General features: G+C 50.8%; 1 protein-coding gene across 7 annotated transcripts in view; it reads right to left on the reverse strand.

Annotated features, from left to right (window-relative positions):
- The window catches only part of COL18A1 (collagen type XVIII alpha 1 chain), a 241149-nt gene that overhangs the window by 68073 nt on the left and 152124 nt on the right, over window positions 1-20952 (reverse strand). For all 7 annotated transcript variants that reach the window (XM_038421864.2, XM_038421865.2, XM_038421859.2 and 4 more), the window contains one exon: window positions 4881-5425. In XM_038421864.2, coding sequence (XP_038277792.1) covers window positions 4881-5425 — 545 coding nt within the window. The remainder of the gene's footprint in view (window positions 1-4880; window positions 5426-20952) is intronic.

Consider the following 20952-nt stretch of genomic DNA (forward strand, 5'->3'; position numbering starts at 1 on the left):
TCCAGCTGCTCCATGTGATTCTTCTCAAAGTCCCCACCACACCACACCCACTTAGGGCGCAGAATGTGATCACTTGCCAGTTCCTCACAGGGTAAGTCAGAAACGTTCACTTTGCTTGGGGGCATGATTCCCAAGTCATTTATTTGATCTAGTTTTTGCCCGAATTAAATTCAATTGAGTAAAACTATTTTCCTTTTTTTAAACTGAATTGTAATTAATGTGTTTCAACTTCATGAATGCCCACCTAGCTGCCATATAGACAGGGACTACAAATCAACAGAACAGAAATCCGCATCCTTCCTCAGATTCACTGAGAAGCAAATCAACCTTCAACTTGCCCCCCAGCTCCTCAGAAGCAATAAGCCCATTGGAGATACTATACATTCAGTGCCTAGTTCACTGGCACCAACCCCAGAGAGCCTGGCAGCCGAAGGAGGAATGTCACCCGGGTTTGATCTCCGTGGGAGGCACAAAACATACCACAAATACAAGGGTTGCTAGACCCATAAATTAAACTGGCATTTGGAAATTCACTTGAAGATGAAAGGTGTTAGTTATTTCCACTTCATCTGTCACTCTGGATGAGACACTAGAATAATATTTGGATTCACTTAAACAGCACAGAGAAGTCTCTGTAAAAACAAACTTCAACAAAGGCAATACTAATAAAAAGAGAAGTAATCCCCTCGTGCCTGGCAACTCGGAAAACCAGCGGGAAGGCACTGATCTAGAATGCTTTCCTCATGATGGTTTAGGCAATGATCACACTGCTCTGTGAGTTGCTTCAGGAGATGTATCTGCCTCATCCTTCCTGGTCAAAGACAGTCTGATTAATGCTCCTCACATTTTTGCACTTTTGACTCCAAATCCATCATCTGTTACTAAACATCCTGCCTGAAGTTTCTGCTCAGGGTTTCTCCTCCGAACGGCCGCTCACTGGGAGCATTTGCAAGCAAAGGCAGCAGAATCGTATTCCAGGCGACATTTAAACAGAGGCTGCTTAGCCAGGGTGGTAACTTTCCCCAGTTTCACTAAATCAGAATGTCTTCCCAGATTGGAGTCCTTGCTAACACAGAGTTATGAGGGAGAAGATATGGCCCCTTAACATTCATAAACCATTAGAACGTACTAACAGTAAGCTCCCGACTATGCTAACTCAGGAATTCATCGTTAAATTTCTGGCAGTGTCCATAACACTGGGACACATCCCTGGCTCAATTCCATGTGAAAAGACAGGCCATACTTACGTGATGGGGGACTCTTTCAAAATCATGGGCTCCCAGGAAAAAGATTTGGGGGTCATGGTGGATAATCAGCTGAACAGGAGCTCCCAGTGTGATGCTGTGGCCAAAAGAGCTAATGCAAACCTGGGATATATAAACAGGGGAATCTAGGGTAGGAGCAGAGAGGTTATTTTACCTCTATATTTGGCACTGCTGCTGGAATCCTGTGCCCAGTTCTGCTGCCCACAATTCAAGAAGGATGTTGATAAATTGGAGAGGGTTCAGACAAGAGCCATAAGAATGATTGAAGGATTAGAAAACATGCCTCATAGTGATTATGTTCACTGAGTCTATCTATGGAGCTTAACAACGAGAAAGCTGAGGCGTGGCTATAAGTATCTCCATGGGGAACAAATATTTAATAACTGGCTCTCCAGTCTAGCAGAGAAAGCTCAAACACGATTCAATGGCTGGGAGCTGAAGCTAGACAAATTCAGACTGGGGAAAAAAGCATAGTTTTGTAACAGTGAATAATTAGCCATTGGAACAATTTACCAAGGGGTATGCAGGATTCCCTATCACTGAACACTTTTAAGTCAACGTCGGCTGTTTTTCTACCAGCTCTGCTCTAGCGATTACTTTGGGGCAGGTCTCTGGCCTGTGCTGTACAGGAGGTCAGATTGGAGGAGCACAATGGTCCCTTCTGGCCTTGGCGTCTACGAAAGGCATGCACACCAGTAGCCACACCAGTGTGTGCATCCTGCCACTGCAGTGTACAACTGCAGAGCATCCCTGTATCCATGTATGCAACAAGGCGGGTTACGTCTCCCACTGAGAAGCACTACACAAATTCTTCCAGCTTAGGGCACGTCTACACTACAAAATTAAGTCAACTTAAGTTAAGTACAGCCACTGCAGGAATTACTGTTGCTTTTCATGTGCACACTACCCTCCTTCTCTCCATGGTGTGTGTCCTTACCAGGAGCACTTCCACCCACTGAAGTGAGGCACTGACAGCTGGCGCCCCTACTCCACCCCCCGCCCAAGCCGTCAGCCCCATGGCGGGGGAGGGGCCACTCCAGCTCTGAACCCCACGTGGGGTCGACAGCCAACAGGTGATGTAAGTAACGCAGTGTCTACATGGACACTGCATCACCATGACTACACCACCCTAAGTGCTAGGACACTCGTGGAGGTGGAGTTATTAGCTCAGTGTGCTGGGCGACTTACATCTGCGGGAGCGACACTGTAGTGTAGACACGTACAGAGTTCGGTCAAGGTAAGCTGCCTTGTGTCAACCGAATGCTGTAGCGTATACCAGGCCTTAGACTGGGAACTGTGTCCCAAGCAGCCTGCACTATGGAAATGCTCCCCCCGACTGCATGGTAAGGCCACAAAGAGTTAAACAGGCATTTGCCCAGTGCGTTTCCCCACTGCCACTGGTTACCCAGAATGAATTCTTTTTTTTGCTAGTTATTGAATAATAAAATAATTAACGCCCAATTGTCCGACTGCCCCATTCCCGTCTAGTGGGATTTAGCCCTGGATTGTCAGCATCCCTATGGGAGTCAGGCACCTAAGTTACACAGATGGTCAGACCAGATGAGCAGAATGGCCCTTCTGACCCTAAATCTGTGACACACACCTTCTGCTGGGGGTGCACAGAGGAACTGGCTATACCATGGGGATTTTCCCAGGCCTCTAAGAGGCTCGCCCAGAACTCAAATCCCAGGGTGGGTGTGTGGATGGGTATTGAGGTGGCTTTGAGCCATCTTTGTCTGTGCTTGATCCTGGGCTGCTCCAGGGGCTGGAGAAGCCCTGGGGTGACTTAGATAGCCCTTGGGGCCTGTCTGCTTTAGGGCAGCCTCTGTGGGCTGCCCCAGGTATCCAGGCCAGGGTGCTACAGACCACCAGAGCACGCCCCCAACTCCAGAACTCAGGAGAGTGCCTGGAGGGCAGCCTTCCAGCTGCTTCTCCAGTGCTTGAACTGGGAGACTCCTCCTACAGCCAGCTAGAGGGGCTTTAGGGCCCCTTGGCACCTCTCCAGCCCATACGCCTGGTGTACAGGGACCAGAATAAGGGTGAGCCTCTCACCCGGTGAATCTCACTCCCTTAAGCTTCCTTTGAAAATCCCATCCCATACCACACCGCAGCTGGGACAGCGCCATGAATCTGAACCGGGGCAGGTTTCCTGTGAATGGCCTCCCTCAGCATCTCCTGCCAGCACTGCCAACCCTCACTGAGGCCAGTGGCTGGGAAATATCAGTCAGCAACTCCAGTGACAGTTGCTGGGGAGATGCACCGTGTGTTTGTATGAACACCCCTCTGAACTCTGCGCCCTCCATCAGCATAAAGCTTTCTCCCCACAGCACTGTGGGCCAGCTCAGGGGAGGGACAGTTCCTGGTCATTTAGGAGAAATTCATGAACATCCGCTTTCTCTTGCATGCCGTTTTTCTGCTCTAGAACCTTTGTTTTCCAAATTGATCATGCTTTTGCACCAAACAAGCAAACACCTGCCACCTACCAGGAATGCTGGGTTCAAGGCTCTTACTACAATGTGAAAGATTAACTTCCCCAGGTAACCTGAGAACAAGCAGGCTGACCAATAATTATTAACCGTTCTGGTTCCCTAGGGAACTTTTAGTGACCTCCCTCCCCCCATTAAGTCCATTAGGTCTGAACTGGAGCAATTATAGTCACCAATTCAAATATTTTTTAAAAACTTAGAAACAAGGGAACTTTGTGATTCTATGATTTGTGAGACCAGTAAATTTAAAAACAAACAATCATAGGTTTTCTTAGCATATGTTGTTCCTGTACAATTGTGTTCTGGATGAAAGGAGTTCAATTTAAGACAAAATTCTAACTGCAAGAACTACTGGTTGTTAGAAACAATATGGCTCTGTTCTCACAGTAATATTCCACATAGGTTTAAGAGAGTTCCATTTACAACATTGTATAACCCTGTTAAAATGCAATCAGTTTTAAAAACATGTCTCCACTAATCACCTGCTCTCCTTGCTTGTCTACGGATTTGCAACTATCTTGGCAAATAGTCAAATATCTGCTAACAAAGATAGACTTTGGTGCCATTAAAATTTTCCAGCTAACACATAATATTTTATCAGCCAAGGCAACAGGCAGCAAAGGAGATGAGTATTTTTAGAAGAGTGCAGATTCAAACTGCTCTTCACAATTGAGCCTGCCCTTATTCTGTCAGGGACTTGGAAAGGGTAACAGAGCAGTGCTGGGTGCTGCCGAAAGAGCTCACCACCACTGAATCCCACTCTCTAGCTTACATTCCATTCCACACACTATTGCTCCCATTCTTGGAAATGATATGCAAAACTTTCCCATTGTAAATGATTTCTGAGAAATGCACATACATACTCTCCCATGGGTGGTCACTTGCCACAGCCTCCATTAAATCTAAAACCCTTTTGACCCCCAAATCTAGGCAAAGCCCCACCAAAGAGGACCACATCTGGGCCAAGTTTCAGGTTTTTAGCTGTAGTCCTGTTAAAAAAAGGAATTAAACAACCAACCAACCAAGTTACACTCCCCCCGCCCCCCCACACACACGTGCCCACTCTCCCTGTCCATTTTCTGCTCCTGATTTAATTGGAACCAGTGATTTTGGGCTGTGGAGGACTTACCTGGTATTTATCTGGATCAGCCCCTCCAGCCTGAGCCACAAAGAGCCCAGACCCATCCTCCAGTTCCATCTCATCGGGAGAGCGCTCAAAGCGAACCCGGTGAAACTCCTCACAGTTCAGGTACAGAACCACCTCGTCATCCTCCACGCTGATGGCAAAGCGAGACCACTCGTTCGCCAGGGAAGGCACAGAGAAAGTTGCAGCTGCATACGAGCTCTCGGAGCCCGGCTCCGTGTAGTAGAAGATGATCTGTTGCTTTCTGTGCTGCACGGCGGAGAGCTTCACCCCGACGTAGATGACCGTCTGTGAGGCATCTGTGATGGCAAAGAGTACACCAGCCTTGTCGGTGGTGGGCTGAACATGGAAAAGGAGCGAGAAGTCTCTATAAAAGGGGCTAGGCAGGTGGTACCGGGCCACTTGACCGGTGTTGGCATCTGGCCCGAAGACATAGGCGAGAGTGTTGTCAGGGCCATTGACTTTGGTTATTTGCTCCGGTGGGGGATCTCCAATCAGCTGCAAAAGACTGACTTCTGTGCTGAAATGTTCTGTAAGAGAAGAAAACAGATATCAAAATCAAGCACATCCTGGTTCAATGCAACAGCGGGAAGATGTCAATGCCGAGTGCACCGGAACCACAGGCCTCTACTGCCCACAAAAGATCACCTCGTATGCTGACGCCAACAGGGCTCCGTGCAGACACACAGACTGAGCATGCGCGTGCCGCTGCCAGGGTAGGGCCCGTGTCAGCCCACGCGCTGCAGACTTTTAGGACGATTGGAGCAGAGCACGACCGCTACAGTGCTTACTGGTCACATCAGGAGTAATACTAGTTTCTAGACTCTCCTTCCTCGCTGCAATCTGCACTGCTCCAAGGCATCAGGGTTGGGAGTTACTGAGATGCACGGCATCTTATTAGCTGATTGGCCAGAACGCTGGGCGAGTATTTTAAAAATGCTGCTGTTCTTCTGAAGGTGTAACATAGTGATTGTGGCTTTAGGCTGAAAGGTTCACACTCCCATCTCTGCTCATTCGTTTCTGGCATAAACTGAATTAACCCTGGCGGGTCCTGTAGCTGGTTAGCCTGGACATTTTAAACAATCTCTTTCTTGGGTAAGATTTTACTCTGGTGCCCTGGTGTTAGTGGCTGGATAAATCTGATCTGAACTGGGGGCACTGGGTGTGTACGTTGGGACATCTGACAATAAGGCGGTACCTGAGGCTAGCTAAACTGGCAGAATCACTGAGTTCTCTCCCAAAGATGAAGACAGTCAGTGAGTCAAACTATGTTTATATGACCCCCTTTCTGATCCCATTCCTTTACATCCACCCAGAGGAAACTCTCCTACTTGCCTTCATTGTGGTGGGAAATACCACCTCTGGAACAGAAACAAGAAGCCAATCACATCAAGAGTAAGCGCGTTATCGAAGCAAACAAGGGGGATACATTTTGTGTTTCAGTGCCTAGGGTCCAAGACAAGCAAACCCCGCTGCAGCAGACCATTAACAGCAGTTATACAGAGCCACAATTATTAGGAGCTTTGCAGGCAGACATGTGAAGTCCAAGGCGTGTGTTACATTTTGAGAGCCCCGTTCAAACACTGCACACAAAATTTGCTCTGCTGAATCAGGTCCTAAATTAACTGGGTAAACTTTTTGTTCCCACAACAAAAGAAAGTACAGTATGTTACAAAAAAAAACAGAAGTGAGGGCTCACATCCCCTTTGGTACAGCGCTGGTGTGGTTCAGCCAACGTTTTTAATTAAAGGCTTTATCTGGGATCTCCCCCTTGTTCTGTCCCACATTACTGAAGGTGGCTGGTAGCTTCAGATAATGGGAGTTGGATGTGAGCTGTGTTATGTTAGGGTCACCAGCTGTCCAGTGTCTCTCCTGACCTCAGAGGAGATGGAGTGGGCTAGGGAAGCACCTAACACACTAGACACTGAGTCCAGGAGAGAGAGGCTGCAATTCTCATCCAAGCAGGGCTGGGAGGAAGCGCCAGGAGCGAGCGAGGTAGCAGTCAGAGCATGACCACCCGAGGGGTGCTGTGCTTGGATTCATACAGGAACACGCTTGTGCTTGTGACAGACAACAGGAGCTTATTCTCCAGCTACCCTTGCCAAACTTGGCCCAGCAAGTCCAGTAACATCTGTCTACCCCGTCTCCCATTTCCTTCCTTTGTTTGTAATTTAGTTCCCACACAGGACAATGAGGACCGTTTCCAATGGAAAAGCCACAGCACAGCCAAGGGCGAGATGGAAGCAGGCAGCATGTAGAGATGGAATTCATACGAATGACAAACGCGTCTCCTTTCTCTGCACAGTTCGAAGCTTAGAGCGTCAGCCGGTACATACATAAATATTACTAATTATTCTTCCTTATAGCAACCAACAGTTACAGTTCATATAAATTACACAAGAAAATAGAGCGGCGTCCAAGGAACACCTGCTGCCATCACTACCCCAGAAACGCTGCCCTTCTCCAGTAGCCCAGGGTTTTAATCAGCAGAGGGGATTACCGCCAAGGGGAGAAGGGAATGTGTGCGTGTGGGATCCAGGGAGTGATAGGTTTCTCCGTTCCCTGTCAGATTCCTCCAAGGAGAGCAAACACATGCTACTACCTTCGAGGGTTTATGGGAGAACTCCCTCCGTCTCTCAAGAGCACATCATGTTTGACAGGCGCACAACAAGTTACCTCATCAATTCAGACACACGAACTTGACTCTGGGGTGGCTTCAGACAGTAGCCAAGGGCCCTTGCAGGGCAAAGCAAAGCACAGCCATGGGATAAAGGCCACGGGCACTCAACAGCCCTTCCGGGGTTCATTGGGAGGGATATCAAGGAACTAAGTTCAGCCGGAGAGAGTTTGCACATGGCGGGGTGAAAAGCCCAGACAGGCTCGGTCAATAGAAAATAACCATACTGCCAGTGCTGGGACCGATCTACAATGGGCACGTGTACAGCTCAACCGGTTTCACGTAACGCAGCCCCGCAGCGGCCCAGGGTATGTGCAGCAGCTCCCGCACCGGGCATGTCTAGGAGGCGTGACGGCAGCATGCGCAGATATACCTGAGCTGGGCTCGCTCTAGCTAGACTGACGCTCGCGCGACTAACAACTGGAGCCTGTAGCAGCAGGGGCAGGCTCTCAAATGCACACCCAGGTCCTGGGCAGCGTTGCACTGGGGAGGCTGCTGTTAGCAGAGTTCCCTTTGGTCGGGTCTACCAAGGTCACGGGTAGCTCAGGTACGTGCCCCTGCACTGCGGTCACACCTGCTGACCGCTGCATGGATACACCTGGCTGGGGCTGATTTTAGTGGGAGCATCGCTCTTCTCATTCCCTGCTCTCCTTGTCTTACATGGGCCCAAGCTGCTTCCAGCTGCACCTTAAGGGCCACTGGTTTGCTGCCTGCGAAGACTCCAGCTCCCCACAGCCCCGACTGGCACTTGGGTCATCACAGGGAACCTGGAGACGGATCCATTCACTCTCTGCAGCTCACGCACTACTTTTCCCCAAGAGCCCCCGCCTGCGTGTGTGCCAGGGTGCCTGCTCAGCCCGTATCTTGTCTGACTGGCACTAGACGTGGCACATGCCGGTCAGAGAGGATGGTACGTACGAGTGCAACGTGTAGAGACAGGTGGAACGCACCTCTTCCGCTCTGCCCTGGCGGTGGATACAGCTACAGTTAGAGATGCACCATGCCAAGCAAGCCCCAGCCCAGCCGTCTCAGCCATTAGCACTGACCTGCACCCCACCGCGGCCCTGCGGGCCTTGCTACACTCTGCTAGTTGCAGTTTACAGACTGCAGAGTTACCTGGGTGCTAGAGGGAGCTGGCCAGAGCTAAATCAGGTTCAGACCCACGTTACACACAGAATCAGGGTCGTCATTTCTATGCAGCATGTGACAGAGGTGGAGGAGTCTATCAAATGGAAGCAGCAGTAAAGAAACGGCGAGGGCTCTCAGAAAAGGGAGTTTGTCACGGAGTCTCCGGGCGATGCTCTGGAACTGCTCCCTATGAAGCCAGGCAGGACTCTGGGGAAGTCTCCTTTCTGGGAGCAGCCTGTCTTCAGGACACACAGCTCACCCGGCTTCCACCTTCCTGAGTCTGACCTCGGAGCATCCAGCATCCTCTGCCCCTCCGTGCGCTTCTCACAGCGAGTCCACCCAGGCAGGGTCCTGGGGAAGCCAGAGGGTCCTGCACCCCAACTTCGCAGTCAAACACGACTCTCAGCCAGCCAGTAAGACAGAAGGTTTATTAGACGACAGGAACATGGTCTAAAGCAGAGCTTGTAGGTACAGAGAACAGGACCCCTCAACTGGGTCCATTTTGGGGGGCAGTGAGCCAGACAACCATGTCTACACTTCACTCCATGTCCCCAGCCAGCACCAACCGAAAGCTCTCTCCAGCCCCTCTTCCTCTGGGCTTTGTCCCTTTCCCGGGCCAGGAAGTCACCTGATTCCTTTGTTCTCCCACCCTTTAGCTCTCACCTTGCAGGGGGGAAGGGCCCAGGCCATCAGGTGCCAGGAAACAGGGTGTTGGCCATTCTCTGTGTCCAGACCCCTGCACATACATGCCCTCTATGGCTCTACAATGATCACACACCCTTGTCCCACCACCTAGATACTTAAGAACTGCATAGGGGAAACTGAGGCACCCCCACAATATTCAGAGGAAACGTTACCCGCTCCGTCACAACGTTCTCCTGGGATAACTCTGCCAGCGAATAAAACCAATTAAGCCTGAACTAGTGCACAAAAGTATCCATCTGAGTCTGGCCCCTCATCTCTGGACTAAGGACTTGCCATCAAATCCCTCGGGGCAGTGCTGTGGGAGTGTATTTGGGGGGGCTGGGGGCACTCCAGTATTTAAAGGGCCCAGGGTGTTGCCCCGCCACATCTGAAAGCCCCGAGTCCTGCTATGGTGCCAACATTCACACTCACCAAGTTACAATTCAAATGCAGTTAAAAGGAAAACACAACATGCTACAGGCTAATTGCTTAACAAGGCCTCAAGTAACTGAGGATGGGGAAGACATTGCTCTAGCTCTGTTGGCCCTTTCCCTCCCCTCCCGCAGCTATGCCAGCTCGCTCCTGCCCCCCGGGCACCGAAGAACGTGGCTCTTGAGAGCATACTTTGTGCCCAGTGCTCTCTTCATATGAAGTGTGAGTACAGCACTGCTGGTGTCCTCAGCGTGCGAACGTGCCGCTTACAAATCCCAGAGACAGACCAGCACCAGTCCAGGTCCTCAGTTGTGATTCCATTCCCAAGGCCCCGCTCCCAGGTGCCAGCCCCTAACGGAGAACATTGCAGATTCTGAATGCTCATTTGAAGCAGCATCTGTTGCTTTCTGGCAGCAGCTGCGCTCTGGGGGGCCAGCTGACACTAGCACCTGGTTCAGTGGAGTTTCAGTTATTTGTTCTTGGATGGAAAATCGAATTCCTCCTGCAAGCGCAGTGGGATTCCCTGTGGCAAGCCTCTCACGGCTCTGCTGAGGGGTCAGGCTGAAAACTTTTTCCTGCAAATGTGAACTTTGCGACACTTCCTTCCCCTTCCGTTCTCACAGCTCAGCCACCGGGAGCCTACACAGCTCTGACAACTCTTTGCCAGTCAGCCAAAAAGGTTACAATCCTGGGGAATCTCATTGCACCGCAGAGACCACCAGGAACAGACCATTGTGCTTGGGAGAGTGGAGAGCTGCATCCCAGGGCAACAGAACTCCCACAGGCCTGGCCTCCACAGCACGCACCGCCTTAACTAAAATCGTTTTTCAAGTCAAATCAGTGAAACCATTGCACATCCAGCCAGGATAACAATAGCCTGAGCCCAGTTCAGAGGGCCACCACGTAACACACAGGCTTTCCCTTCTTGGCTACAGTCCCCCAGCACACAAGGCAGCATGTCCAATGCCACAGGGGGAAGTGCAGGCTCACTCTTCTCAGGACACGCAGGTGGATTCTCCGGCTCTCACAGCCTTTCAGTCCCAAAGGAGGGATTTTAAAGAGCCGTTGTAGCCCACGCCCAGGTACTGGGCTTGGCACAGACTCACGCTGTGCAATTCTAGGCCCCATGCCACAGAAGGGGTCAGTCTTGACCATTATGGTCCCTGCTGGCTTCTGCATCTTGGAACCACTGGTGGAGCACAGGACTGGCTGGCAATGGAGTGGCTACGTCAGAGGCTTTGTGAAGGACCTTTCAGGTAGGGACAAGCTCCTCAGCACAGGGGAGGAGAGGAAGTCAGTGGAAGGACTCAGATGCAGACAGAGTGATGGGCAAGCAGTGGCAGTATTCTGAATGGACTCGCAGGGGATGAGGTTTCGGTAGTCAAGCCATGAGATAAGGAGATTTGGTGGTGTGGAGTGAGAGAAAAGTCTGAATCTGCTCCCTGATACACAGGCAGGCATTTCCAATGAGGGGTCAACAACAAGATGTAGGTGTTGGCAATATTTTGCAAAAGCAAAATATTTGCCAGTCAAATTTTGCACCTACAAGAGAACGCCACGTCAGGCTTCGGGGCTTGAAGGCATCTTAGCCATGGAGGTGGGGCAGCAGAGGAAGCCATGTGAATTGACAGAGCACCCCACTGATCCGTCGAAGGCAGACAACTCAGTAAAAAGTCTTTGTTAGAAATGCAGGAGGTTGTGGGAGGAAGCAAAGATTTGGAAGGAAGGGACAGGACAGAAGACTGCTAAGAGAGTACAAGCTCCCCAGAGACTTGAAGAAATACCCCCTTGTACAAACCTAACACTTTGCAGGCAATGGGGAAAACAGGTGGCACCTGGTTAGAACCATGTGCATTTTCTTTAAGCCCTGTGGGTAAACCACATCACAGATCCCTGGTGGTAGGAGTGCTGGAGGGGCCTTGGCCCATTTAACTAGTGGGTATGTCTGCCCCCTGGGGGAGCAACAGCAAGCCCCATCTATGGGGACCGCTGGTGAGAACGAAAATAAAAGTCCTCCTCCCGCCCCACCAGCACTGCATGGGAAAGTCTCCTGGATTGACACTCCATGTCTGGAGTCAAAGCTTCCAGATGAGCTAATTACAAGAAGACAAACCCTTTTATTCTTCTCAAGGCATGTTGGGGTTTTCTAGCCAGAAGGGTCTCTCCTACCAGCCCTGGATGAACATCTGGCTCTGTGCAAGTCAGTCGGCAGTAAATTCCTGTTGTTTTGGCAACACTGTGCATCCTCTCCCCAGCGCCCACACATTGGGTGCGAGATTTTTCCTAGCGTATGTCAACTGTTAGGGCTGGTGCCAACTTGGAGCAAGTGAGCTACACTGCACTGCCATTTAACTCCCAGTTTACCGAGAGCAACAACTTAAACTCAGGATCCCCCATTACCCTGCAATTAGAGCTGCTCCTTGTTTTGTTCTGAACACACATCTTCTTCTTCCTTTGATCACTCCAGTGCCTGCCAAATTAACAAAAACCTCTGCAGCCAGATTAAACAAAAATCTGGACCCAGAAACGGCAGAGGTGCAAATGTACACATTACAGTTACAGCAGAGCAAGGTACAGCCAGAAATGTGCCGTGACCCACTGGCCAAGAGCTGTAAAGCCCCCATGGCACAACGACTGAGCACTGGCTGATCCCCCACTTCATATGGGATTCTGGACGCATTTCACGAGCTGGGCACACAGCAGAAAGCGTGCAGGCTTCAGTCCTTAGTAAGCATGATACATTCAACCTTTAGGAAGATTTTGAGAATATTCAATGAAAAATAACTTGGGTGCGCCACTGAAGTCAGGGAATGAGAACATCAGGGTCCCGGTTGCCCAGGCTCGCTCAGGTGGCAGGTGGGCCACATCTGTCTGACCGCTCAGTGTCCCTCACAGCCATATAATGTGCACTGCAGGAAGAGTTAATAATGTGCTGAGCGCTCATCCTTCCAGGAGAACGGCCTTAGGGGGTGTGTGTGGGTTCAGGTGTTTTTCTTTGGCCCATTCAGAGCTACTAGAACAGCTTGGCCCAGTTTTGAAACTGTGACCATTTTTTGTGGCAGGGGAGAGGAGGGAACCAGGATGAAACTGTGATCCTTAAGCGAAGCCCATTGGGCACCTATACAGCTATCCCACAGCCAGTACCCGCCCTCTACACAGAGCTTGGCCCCACATCCCTGCTACTCCCCTGGCTGACCCTCACTGCCTCTCCGAGTTCCTAAGGCAAGAGCAACCGTGGTGCTGGCTCTGTGACACAAGGTGTCAGTCCCTTCCTGCAGGACCCAGTCCCCACAACAGCTGTGTAAGCCTAGCCTGGCCTGAATGGCTGAGCTGGGCTGTTATGTGGCAGGTGAGACTGGGGTCACAAGGGACCTCTGATGAACAGCTGCGCTAAAGAATGCTGTGGTCATCACTCCCCGAAGCCGTATACGTAGAGACTCTAGGCTCTCCGGGGCAGGGACTGTCTTGTTTTTTCGTTGTGTGTACAGCACCTAGCACGGGGGCGTCTTGATCCTTGACTGGGGCCACTTGACGCTACCACAATACAAAACCAAATAACTTTTAACCAGAGTTCTCTGAGATGGCTCTGCATATTCCCACTCAGGGGTACCGTGCCCCCTTACAGTAAAAGCCTCTTCTAGCAATGTCAGCTATAATGCTCCTGCGCCCCCCCCCACCCCCACCCCTCAGCATCACGATGCACAGAGGGCGAGCCAATAAAGGGGCAGAGCAGTACAGGAGGCTGGGGAAGGCAATGGGGGCACCACCGCAGTTCCTTCCCCCACAAAGCCAGAGATACCGGACAACCAGGACTCTGACAGAGAGGGGAAGGCAGGTGGGAAATGTGACTATGCAGAGCCATCTCCTATAACTCCAGTTACAGGTAGCGTTCGCTACTTCTTCAAGGGGCTCGGCATATTCTCACTGATGAGACAGATGGATAAGCAGCGCTGAAAACTAAGCCGGAGGCAGGCCCAGAGTCCTGGTTGAATAGACTGAAGCACCATCTTGCTGAATATGGTGGCCACCCTGCAAGCCAAGTCCAGAGCATAGTACTTGGTGCAAGTCCACCCAAGTCCAGTTTCAGCTTTCAGCAACTGGCACCAGCCTAAGGCGGGCAAAGGAAGCAGCCATAGATCTAGCAGAATGCGGTCAAATCACAGCTGGTGCAGACATTTTCACTAGTGTGTAACATTCAGCAATATATTGTTTAATCCACTGAGAAATAGTCTGGGAAGAACCAATATACCCCATGTGGTTCTTGGCACGATACAAACAATCTAGGTGATTTATGAAAACCTCTTACTTCTGTCCAGGTACTGGGCGAGAGCTCTTCTATCATCCAAAATATGTAGAACTAATTCCCCCTTTTTAAAGTGTGGCATGGGGGAAAAATCCAGCTAATTAACTGTCTGATTGATGCAGAAATCAGACACCATCTCAGTTAAAACTCTGATCAGGACTGACAACTACCCTGTCCTTATGAAAAGAAGCACAAGTGGGTCTGTCATACGGGCATTCAGTTCACTCACTCTCCTGGCTGATGTGATGGCAATAATGAAAGCTGTCTTGATAGATAAATGGTAGAAAGAAAACACAGTCAAAGATTCAAAGGGTGAATTCACCAGCATGGGCAACACCAAACTGAGATCCCAAAAAGGAACAGGCTCTCTCACAGAGGGAGACACATTTGATAAACTTTCATAACTGAACAATGACCAAACAGCAATCTACCATCAACTACAGCAGGGGTGGGCAAACTTTTTGGCCCGAGGGCCACATCTGGGTGGGGAAATTGCAAGCAGGGCCATTAATGTAGGGTTGGGGTGTAGGAGGGAGTGCAGGGAGTGGGAGGGGGTCCGGTGTGCAGGAAGGGGCTCAGGGCCAGGGGTTGAGGCAGAGTAGGGGTGCGGGGTCTACGAGAGGGCTCAGGGAAGGGAGTTGGGGTGCTGGAGGGAGTGTGGGGGGGAGGCTCAGGGAAGGGGGTTTGGTGCAGGGAAGGGGCGCAGAGAAGGGGGGTGGAGTGCAGGGAAGGATGCAGAGTGCAGGAGGGAGCTCAAGGCAGGAGGTTGGGTGCAGAGAGGATGTGGAGTGCAGCAGGAGGTTGGGGTGCAGGCAGGGGGCTCAGGGCAGGGTGCAGGAGGGGTTGGGACTTCTACCCGGAGACGCTTACTTGGAGTGGCTCCAGGGTGGTAGCGGCACGCACTGGGGCCAGGGCAGGCTTCCTCCCTGCCTGCCCTAGCCCCACGCCACACTGGGAAGTGGCTGGCACCGCATCCTTGTGGCCCCGGGTGGGAGGGGGACAGAGGGCTCCGCACGCTGACCTTGCCTATGGGTACCTCTCCCAAAGCTCCCATTGGCTGCGATTCCCCATTCCTGTTCCACAGGCAATGGCAGTGCGTGGAGCCCTCTGACCCCCCCCCCCCCGGGGCCACAGGGACGTGGTGCTGGCCATTTCCGGGAGCGGTGCAGGGACCATGGTGCCACAGGGGTGGCAGTCCCGCGGGCTGGATCCAAAGCCCTGAGGGGCTGGATCCAGCCCATGGGCCGTAGTTTGCCCACCCCTGAACTAGAGTGCGATATGTGAAGATGGCTGTCAAATGAACCTTTAACAATGAGCTGGATAACCCCTGATGTTTTAAGTACATTGGTACTCCAGAACACAAGGAACAGGAGCAGAGATAAGAGAAACAGGTTGTCCCTTTATGCAAGTCTGATGTCTGGACTACTTTAGATAGTAACAGTTTCTAGTCAACTGTTTTCACAAGTTAATTAGCATGTCTCACACAGACGAAGAACATGACTGCTCAAGAGCAGGCAGAGACAGAATCCGATTGCCCACACCCTGAGGTAAGCTCATGGGCTCAGATGAACGATTCGGCTGGGACAGGAAAGGACTCATTAAAACTCCACCAGAAATTGAAGGAGAAGATCAGTAAATCACTGCTGACATGGCCAATCCGGGACAATGAGCATCATCCATGTACTGTCCTGTCATATCTCCCTTATCACCTCTGAATCAATAGGAAGGGGGGAAAATGTGTACATCAAGCCCTTCCCTCAGTGCAAGGAAAGGATCTGAAGCAGGAGAGGTGACACTTTCTGTTGACCCTTGGTCTGAACAGGTCCAGTATTGGTCGACCCCAGCTGGAGAATACAGTTTGGACCAACTGATTCTTTAGGGAAAATTCATGCAGCCGAGAGCGGTCTCTGTTCAGCTGTCTCCACAGCCAGATGCAGGGCCACAGAACAAACATCATGACAAATACACCAATCCCAGACTTATCCCCTCTGCACACAAGAGTTGATGTAATACATTGCTGACGCGTTGTCCATCACCACCTGCACAACCCAGACGTAGGGATCTCTCCTGAAAGGACCAGTGCCCTCAAACTGTCAAATGATTCAGATGCTCTCTCCAACTCTTTGACATCACGTTTGAAGTCACTGTCCAGGATGGACCTGGAGGATTGAACTGTACACCTCAAGACCACCAGTCTGGAGAGACTAGGAGATTCTGAGGCATGGTGATCAACAACTGAAGGCTGTCCTGCCTTGGCCTGCAGATCTGAGCTATTCAGTGTTGCAAAGGGCTCATGCTTAGATGGGCAAATTGGACCATGCAAGTAGTGGCTGTCATAAGACCCATGAGACACACAATGAATTTTACATCGCTAGATCTATCACAGGCACTGACTCATCTTGATAAATCTGTCCTCTAGCAGAAACACTCTGCCTTCCACAGAATCTAGCATGGCGCATATACAGGGGATCCTTTGTGAAGGGGAGGGGATCGACTTTGAAGAATTGAGAAAGAGCCAGAGTTCTGAAAAGAGATTGGTTGCGAAGCTGATATGGTTTAACAGGTAGCCTTCAGGAGCCAGTTGTCTAAACAGAGGTAAACAAAAATACTAAAACACCCTGATTCCTCAGATGAGCCATTACCACAGAGAAACCTTTTGTAAAAACTTTGGGCATCCTGAAAAGACCAAATGGAGCACCCTGAACTGGAAGTGGTGACCAGTCACTCCAAACTGAAGGTATTTGCAATTATTTTGGCAAACTGAAATATGAAAACACTTGTCCTTTAGACTGAGTGATGTGAACCAACCCATGACTGATCGCGAAGGAGATAGGACATCTCTTGTACTGGAAAGAGGCAACGGAGGGACTCCTAGTGGAGGGAACCCAGAGAGCGACCTGTCAATCCCACACCCTTCAGTTATCCCAGCAATTCGTCTACCTTTTCGCTGAAAAGACCCTCCTCCTCAAAAGGAAGGTCCTCAGCTTAGTTCTAGTGTCCACAGATTGGGAGTAGGAACAGGCTTGTGGGCTCCTGATGGTCACAGCAGATGCTAGTGCACTGAAGCAGAGCCCCGAGCACTAAAACAAGGCTCTAGGTGCATGTCTGGCTACCTTCTGGCCCTCCGTTAGGATGGCATTCGCCAGCCTTCTTCTATTATCCAGCAAACCCTGTAAAAATAAAGTCATCTTTTTCCATAGATTAAATCAGCAAAGGGCCATGACCGCCTGATAATTTGCCACTTTAATGCCCAAGAGCAAAGAGAACACCTTTCTCCCCAGCGAGACAATCCTTTTCCCCTCTTTATCAGTTGAAAAGGAATGTGATAGTCTGGACCTCACCCTGTTACTGGCAGCAGCCACCACCACCAGTGAATTAGGGACAGCGTGGGTGTAAAAGTAGGAAAACCCCTGAGGGTATCTGATACAACTTGTCTGCTTTCCTAAATACAGGTTGGCAAGAAGCAGGCACGGTCCACATGGATTTAGCTGGCTGTAGCAAGCCATTCAAAATGGATAGAGATAATCTACTCCTCGAAGCAGTCATATTATATCAAACACTGGGTGAGAAGCCTCTTCCACAGGCACTGCAGAAAGATTTGAAGGTGGCCACCATAAGATCCACCAAGTTATGGAACTGCATAGCATCTTCGGGAGGAGAGAAGGTCAAAGCCACCCCGATATATTCATCCAGTAGTGAACTGGGCTCATAATACATTTCCAGATGCTTCTGATCGAGCAGAGGAGCTACCTCCTCGGACATTCAGGCAACACTGTCAGTAATGCCGATGGATCAGGAGGAGTCAGATCCATGGATCTCTGGACCATTAGATCCTTAGCAGGCAAAACATTACCCCTCCATCCACTCGAAGGGTAATTAAAACACTCCTGAGGTGGCCCCCAGTAAGGCCACAGGCCCCCAGACTGCCAGTATCCCCAGCAACTAGGGGTTGGGAATGTGTCTGCAGAAGGTGGACCATAGGCTGGTCTTCTCTGTTCTTTCTCTAGCTCCCTCCTTGTATCCAGTATAAACTAATCGTAGTAGCAGAGGGTCTGAAGGGAAGAATGGAGATCCAGCTCTTTGTAGAAAACCTGTAAGGGTTCTAAGCGGAGGAATCATAGGGTGGTCTGGGGGAACATACCAACATCTTCTGGCTACCTCCTCCTCCTAACCCGGGACGAGGAAGATGACCTTGGAGCCAGGGACACCCTGCGTTTCCCACTGGAACACCAATGAAGCAACTGGAACCAGCAAGCGAACCCAGGTTGTCACGGTGACAGAGCACTCCGGAACATAGGCAGAACTGACCCAGGAACAGACAGCGGATCCGTGGACGACACCACCAGATCCAATGTTAGCCATAAAGTCATATCCCTCGCTATGGAAGACGGACCGGATCTTCACTTCGGAACCATTGTCAGACTAGGACAGACCTGACAGCGGATGCACTGGAACCAGCACTGCCAACAGTGGCCATTTTGTCTCTAAGCTTCTTTTCCTTCAGTGCTGTGACTGGCGGAACTGAAGGCACTGACGGCCCCGATTCTGACGCATTGAGCAACTCCATCTTCCTGGATCTGGAAGCGGGAATTGGAACAGGCCCTGGTCCTGCAGCTGCAGGGATTCTGTCGGGGTCAGAGAGTTGGCAGGAATGAGGTATGTACGGCTGAACTCTCTCTCGACCTTTCTTCCGGAACCGGGGCAGTTAGATCCAACCACGTTGCTCTCAGTTTGGACACTTGCAGCCTCAGGGATTTGACTCAGGGAGATGCAGGAAATGAGTCTAACCCAAAAGGGGCAGCAGCTTCATGGAACCCTTCAGGCGCTTGGAGCTGCTGGTAGCCACAGGGGAAGAGACTGGCCTCTTAGACCTAGGATTTGAGTCCTGACTGGGTCCAGAGGGTCTGACCTCAAGGGCTTCCTTTAGGAGGAGGAGCTACAAGAGAGTCTCTCTATCCTTGCGTGCTCCGGGAGGAAAAAAGTTTGACAAATTGAATACCCAGGAGGGGGACTGCCCTTCCCTCAGACACTTGAGGCACTGCACTTGGTCATCAGATGTGGAGAAGACAGCTGGACAGGAAGCACACCACTTAAATCCCAGCTTCTTCTGTTTCTTTGGTTCCTCCCTCCATAACCCAGAACTGGAAGAAACCTTTATTCACTAACTATATGGAAATGAGCTAACACTATCTATTTCTAAGCAGAAAAAAAACTAACTCCAAAGAGCCTGGAGCGGTTCCCATATGTCACAGCACACGGCTGGAAGGAAGTGAGATGGGGAGGGTGCTCCTGCCCCTTGATAGCCTCGTCCTCAGTGCGTCGTGATGCTGGTGTGGGATGGCGGGGGAAGGAGGAATACTCTAGCACAGCCATTCTCAAATTGTAGGTTGGGACCCCAAAGTGGGTCATGTCCCCCTTTTAATGAGGTCGCCAGGGGATGCCCGAGATTTGTTGGGGCCCAGGGCCTAAGCCAAAGCTCGAGCCCCATCGTCCAGGGCTAAAGCCAAAGCCCAAGGGCTTCCGTCTTGGGCAGTGGGGCTCAGGTTACAGGTCCCCTGACTGGGGCTGAAGCCCTTGGGCTTCAGCTTTGCCTCCGTCTGCCCCCCCTTGGGCGGTGGGGCTTTGGCCCCCCACTTGGGATGGCAGGGCTCAGGTGGGCTTAGGCTTTGGTCCCCCCCTCCTGGGATCATGAAGTAATTTCTGTTGTCAGAAGGGGGTCGCGGTGCAATGAAGTTTGAGAACCCCTGCTCTAGTGGACACTGCTAGAAGAGGGGTTTTACATAACGCACCACAAGGTGACGACGTACCCAGAAATGGGAACCTACAGAGCCACTCAAAGAAGAATTACAGGTTTGACATAGAAGAGAAAAAAAGTCAATATATTACTGTAATGCCTCTGGTCACTGTAGGGTTGTGACACAGACACCCCCCCACCCGCTAAGGGTCTCAGTTCTTTGCAAATAACTCTCCCTTCAGACCTGACAAACTCATTACACCAAATGTGTCTTGCAGGACTTTTATCTGTAACAAAAAATTAACAAAACCAGGAATCTGGCCAGAGAGGGTGCATGCATTTGGTAATTCTCAGCATTACTGTAGTACAGAAAGCTCCAAGAAGGGATCAGGGCCCCACACCGTACACATACAGATGATCCATGCCCCAAGGGCCTAGCTTACGATCAGCCCAGACAGAACACTGAAAGGCAGGCAACAGGAATCAGTTGAAGAGCACAGACATTCAGGGAGAACAGCACCCCTGAGGACAGGAGCAGACCAGTTCACACACGTGGCAGTGAAGGGGCAAACATGCAGAGAAAGTCATCCTGCTCCACATCCTCATCCTCCTCCACATCCCCCTCCTCAGTGGGCAGGGAGCTCTGTGAACCAACCTGTCCATAGCCAGGGTGCTGTACACTGCTCTACCCGTACCAGAGGAAGAGCTGCATTGCTGCAGCTCTCACGTGACCACCACCATGACAGGCAGATTTCTAAGGTCCTAGATCCCGGACTCCACTGGAACTGCACCTTTGACAATCTCCTCTCTCCACACCCCTTGAGGTAGGCTGCAGAGAATCATGCTCATCATGGAGGGCTCTATAATGCAGGAGGGGTGAATGTCCTTTACAGCCCAGGAATAATCTGCCTAACACCAAAAATTAAGTACCACTGAGAAACCCCGGGCTGCTTGAGAGAAACGCTAACCACATCTAAACTCACTGCCTCACAAACAAGCCAGTCATGCTGGATTTGTGTCTGTCGTGCCACCACTGCCCATATAATCTAAAAGAGAAACGATCTTTTAACAAACTTAAAATAAGGGTCACCAGAAAAAT

This window comes from Dermochelys coriacea, chromosome 11, assembly GCF_009764565.3.
Source record: "Dermochelys coriacea isolate rDerCor1 chromosome 11, rDerCor1.pri.v4, whole genome shotgun sequence".
NCBI classification, from domain to species: Eukaryota; Metazoa; Chordata; order Testudines; family Dermochelyidae; genus Dermochelys; species Dermochelys coriacea.